This window comes from Suricata suricatta, chromosome 11 (genome assembly GCF_006229205.1).
Source record: "Suricata suricatta isolate VVHF042 chromosome 11, meerkat_22Aug2017_6uvM2_HiC, whole genome shotgun sequence".
In the NCBI taxonomy this organism is placed as follows: domain Eukaryota; kingdom Metazoa; phylum Chordata; class Mammalia; order Carnivora; family Herpestidae; genus Suricata; species Suricata suricatta.
In genome coordinates, this window is record NC_043710.1 from 18,644,540 (window position 1) to 18,649,727 (window position 5,188).

The window sequence follows — 5,188 nt, forward strand, 5'->3', positions numbered from 1 at the left end:
AGGTTGTGAAAATGTTTTGGAGTTGGAAATTCTGTATAAAAAGAGATATTACCAAAGTGTCTCATGCCCCCCCCCCCAAGATTTTCAGAGCAGAAGTTACCTATTTCAAAAAAGGGAGCAGAATATTTTAAGAAACTATTAACTTGAAAACAATTACAGTCACTTTCGGGGGAGGATTCACTTACCTAGACACGCCTGCAGGTGACACGCTGAGATCATACACCCCTCCTTTGCTACAGAAATCAAGAAAACAGACTCGTTAGCATCAGGCAAAGTAACACACTCCACCCAGTGGAAGGCTTGTGCTTTGCAGTCCCCAAACTCCTGGTCCCCAGAATCGTTTCACAGTGAGGGTGCACTGTGAGGGAGGCATAACCCCACCTTCTTCCACCTTTGAAATGAAGGGCAAGATGGTGGCAGACCACTGATGGCACTGGGAATTGAATCCTGACAGAATCAGGCCATGGAGACAAAAACTGGGATGAAATAAATTCTGATTCTACCCCTCTGTATTTCATCCACAACTGAGGCTGTTACGGTCCAGAAATCTACCACCCAAAGGGGTACCAGGCAGCACATCCCTTCGGAGACCCTGGAACAGGTGCATTTAACAGGCAGCAAGTACACCTCAGGGCTGTGAGCTGCTGCTGCTTTCAGACACAGGTCTAATGTGGTCCCTGCCTGATTAAAACAGGTTCCCCACCAACTTCTCAGCCCTGCATTCAAGGTCCCCGGGATGCAGCTCCATTCCTGACAGCTCGCGCCCACTCGCGATCCTCCCACCGCTGTTTGGAATCTCTAAATACACCACCGTATTTCTATTCCTGCTTTTCTACAAGCTGGAAGGCCTCTCTGGCACCCGGTACCCACAATCCAACCCACCCGAGCTTTGGTCCCGCAGAAAATTCTAATCCATCCTTCAAAATCTCAGCTCAGGGGCGCCTAAGTGGCTCAGTTGGTTGAGCGTCTGACTTTGGCTTAGGTCATGATCTCATGGTTCGTGAGTTCGAGTCCCATGTCGTGCTCTGTGCTGACAGCTCAGAGCCTGGAGCCTGATTCTGATTCTGTGTCCCCTTCTCTCTCTGACCTTCCCCTGCTCATGCTGTCTCTCCCTCTCTCAAAAATAAATAAAAACATTAAAAAAAAAAAAAACCCCACAAAATCTCAGCTCAGTCTCACCTTCTGTAGCGTTTCCTGACCATTAATTCCACCAGATAATGTTAATCATCGCAGCCTCCATGCTACCAGTAGGCCTTACTGCAAGTCTATGGTTTCACACTACACAGTATTACAATTCACCTGATTACACGACTGTTTCATTTACTAGACTGTGGGCCACTGACGGGCAAGGAATGGGTAACCGGTGTTTCCTAGTGCCTAGCACACAGTAGTTGGGCAATAAAAGCTCACAATTTAATCAAATGTGCAAAAGCACAAAACCATTCCAGATGTGCAAGGTGGTGAGGTCCACCGTGGGGACTGTGCATGTTCCTATGATAGGGTAACGGTGTCGGATCCTCCCAGACAGAGGGAGCTCACAGAAAATAGTACGAAGGGACACTGTTCACAGCCCCTTCTGCCATGTGAGCCAGCAGTTCGTGATCTGTGAGCGGGGCTCTCAGGCCGATGAGCGAGCCCCTCGGAGCCAAAATGCAGGCAGGGTTAGTGTCACAGACATGTATCATGTCTCTAAGTGAGCGGCCTGTCTCTTCCCAGAGTGTGAACACAATGTTTCAGGGTGATATATTTTGGGCCACATTTAGAAATGGACTCAGTTCAAATATGGGAGACATTTCTGGCTATTAAATAAAAATCTAACACAGCTAACTTTACACAACCGGAATTAACAAATGCTGGGATCCAACAGGAAGTTTCGTCATTTTGCCGTGACTGGGATATTCACAACTGCCCATTTTTTCAGCCTGAATGTCCCACGTGTGCCTTGTAACAGGGTCCACGGTTTTGTCTCTTCATCACCAATGGAGGCACTGCCACACTGGTATTTATAAAACAACCAAAGACTCATAGAGCCACCGCACTCCGCCTTACGCGATCATGCGCTCCAAACCTTTGTATCAGACAAGGAAACTCAAGTCCAGAGAGACGGCCCTAACATACCCAAGGGCTCGTTACACAACTAACTAGTGGCAAGGCCACAATTACACCCCTCATTTGAAAGTATGATGACCTTCATGTTAGTTTCACATTTTTCTAACCTATACGAGTCAACCTGCAAATAGCCAAACAGCCTAACAGACTGTTCAGAAGCAACAACATACAAACGCTAATGTGTTAAAATGAGAGGATGCTTTCTACTGGCAATTTATGTACATCAGATGGAAACTGAAAGGCAGGAAAAGAGAAGTCAAAGCATCTTTCATTAATTTTGGAAAAGAACATTTTACATGCTTACCAGTATAAGAGGACTCATAAACTAAAGAGGATATTTTATATACAGATCGATGTAACAATTTAAATTGCTCTGGAACAAGTACGTGAACCTTCAAGGCCTTCTAGATTTCTAACAGCTTTCACAAGCATGGCTAGTCAAAAGTACCTAACTAAAGTCTTCTCAAAAATACATGCTTCAATGACTCGGAAAAAAACCTGCCTTTTTTATTTTAAGTAGGTTCCACACCTACCGTGGAGCCCAGTGTAGGGCTCACGAACCTGAGATCAAGACCTGAGCTGAGATCATGGGTCAGACACTCAACGAACTGAGCCATCCAGGTGCCCCCACTCTGTCTTTACCTAGGAGATATTTTTGCTTGCTGTCTGCAGGCACCTTCATGAAACAGGGTCAAGAAATCCACACGGGAGTCAGAGCTCCACACACAGGTATCCTGTTGCATTTCCCACACCGTCAGCCAACTGCGAAAGGCTTCCCAAAAAGACCAAGTTTAAAGACGTCTAAGATACAAATATCCCAGCCTAAAATTGAGATAGTAATTGGGCCGTTATCTCTTCCAGACGGAGAAAACTGGGTGAGGGTAAGATCCGGGCTCTCCATTTTACTGTGGGCAACAAATGCAGACCGGCAGCGAGTTACTCACTCAACCACTCGTGGCTCTGGGGCTCTGCGTACTACCTGCAAGGGAACAGGCAGATTTTACTTCTGGAATGATCTGTAATCCTCAGAAAGACCGATCCGCAGGATTACCATATCCTCTGATTTCTGGCAAAAATAAATCAAGTTTAAAACTATCCCTTTTTATTCCAAGCTCTTACCATGCCACTAGAGGCCCTTGTCTGCTTTTCTTAGAACTATTGCACAGTTATTAATAAGCAAGAAAAAATAATAAAAGTACAATCAATCCATTTTCCTAGCAGCCAGTAATTCTGAAAAAACCTTTCCAGGAGATTTTTAAAAATAAAAGATATACAAAGAAATAAGTTTTAATCATTATTTTCACAATCATTACTACAGCAAAATGCCAGATTTTTTATTTTTAATAATATGTTTCCATACTATTAAAAAGAGTGAATCTTCACTGTTTCTTACCATTTTTCCCCCATGGGGGAAAAAAGCTAAAAAATCAGGCATTGTAGTAGTTGAAAATTTCAATCCAATTCCAGAGATACCTGCTATACTAGTACTAAAGACAGTATGGGTTTAGGACTGTCAGAACTCAGAGAAACAGGGCACCTGAGTGGCTCAGTCAGTTGAGCATCTCACTCTGGCTCAGGTTATAATCTCATGGTTTGTGGGTTTGAGGCCCGCATCAGGCTTTGCACTGATAGCACAGAACCTGCTTAGGATTCTATCTCCCCCTCTCTCTGCTTCTTTGTTGCTCATATGTGCACGTTTTCTCTCTCTCTATATATATATATATATATCAAAAATAAGCATTAAAAAAAAAAGGGACACCTGGGTGGTTCAGTCAGTTAAGCATCCGACTCTGGATTTCGACTCAGGTCATGATCGCCCGGTTGGTGGGATCGAGCCCCACAGAGCCTGCTTGGGGTTCTCCTTGTCTTCCCCTCTCTCTCTACCTCCTCCTGCTCACTCACTCTCTCTCAAAATAAATAAACATTCAAAAAGAGTACTCAGATACCCAGTGCAAGCACTAGTCATGGTATAGCCTCCTTGCCCCCCGGCCAAGGCGGGAACTACATACACCCATGAGTTGGGAGCAGGCTATAGAGGATCTTCAGACACACTAAGGAGCTGACAGTCCACATTTCAGTGCTATCACAGGCCGTGCGTGCTCCTTTTATTAGTGAATGTGCTCAGTCACTATGTGAGCATCTACTGTGACTTTTACAAGCTTTTACAAGCAAACTTCTTAGTGCCGTGAGAGAAAAAGAATTTACCTCCTGGGGTTCCCTGAACACAAACTGTCTGTCCAAAAGATGAGGCTCCTTGTTTGTCCAGGTCTGACCAGGCCTCCGGTGGAGATGGCTCTTAGCAGTGGTGGCTAAAGCAAGAGCAAGAACAGACTCGAACCAGACTCCCAACAGTCTGCTCGACCGAGCAAGAGCCAACACAATCTACTTGGCGATCACGCATATGACATCTGGAAATTAATTAGTAAAGTCTGTCGAAGACCCCAAAACCGTAAGGTTTGAGAGTAGGGAGTAAATATGAGGAAGACTAGGTATCAACCCTCAAAAAAGATCACCATCAAGAAAATCAAAGTGCCAGCTACATTTTAAATAATTCCTTAACATCAACTGAAATGCAGGTGCATTCCCACGAGGTCCCCACAGGTTCTTGCCTGGCTGAGCGGTGGCCTGGCTCTTGGCAGGGCCAGCCCAGGCTCCCTGCACCCGGGCTCGCCGTCTTTTGTCTTCCATGTTGACCAAACAGGCTTCTGCTCTTAGCTCTCAGAACATTTCATTCCTGATTAAATGGTATCTGTTTAAAAAAAAAAAAAGAAAAGTGCTTTTAGTTAGGATTGTGAGAGCATGAACTACCTAAGGGGGTAATTATAATCCTTTCAAGCTCAATAGCAATCAGAGATTCTACATAAAAATCACTTCTGGGGGCACCTAGGTGGCTCAGTTGGTTAAGCATCCAGCTTTGGCTCAGGTCATGATCTCGCAGTTCATGAGTTCGAGCCCTGCATCAGGCTCTGTGCTGACAGCTCGGGGCCTGGAGCTTGCTTCACATTTTGTGTCTCCCTCTCTCTTTGTTCTTCTCCCGCTTGCACTCTGTCTCTGTATCTCTTACAAATAGAGATTAAAA

General features: G+C 45.0%; 1 protein-coding gene across 1 annotated transcript in view; it reads right to left on the bottom strand.

Moving 5' to 3' along the window:
* ALKBH3 (alkB homolog 3, alpha-ketoglutaratedependent dioxygenase) overlaps nucleotides 1–4,857 on the bottom strand; it is a 27,763-nt gene extending 22,906 nt beyond the window's left edge. Inside the window, exons 1-4 of the mRNA XM_029915544.1 lie at nucleotides 4,719–4,857; nucleotides 4,315–4,418; nucleotides 3,054–3,088; nucleotides 186–233 (exon numbers count right to left, since the gene is read on the bottom strand). Coding sequence (XP_029771404.1) covers nucleotides 186–233; nucleotides 3,054–3,088; nucleotides 4,315–4,418; nucleotides 4,719–4,797 — 266 coding nt within the window. The 5' untranslated portion in view covers nucleotides 4,798–4,857. The remainder of the gene's footprint in view (nucleotides 1–185; nucleotides 234–3,053; nucleotides 3,089–4,314; nucleotides 4,419–4,718) is intronic.
* Between the last annotated feature and the right edge of the window lie 331 nt (nucleotides 4,858–5,188).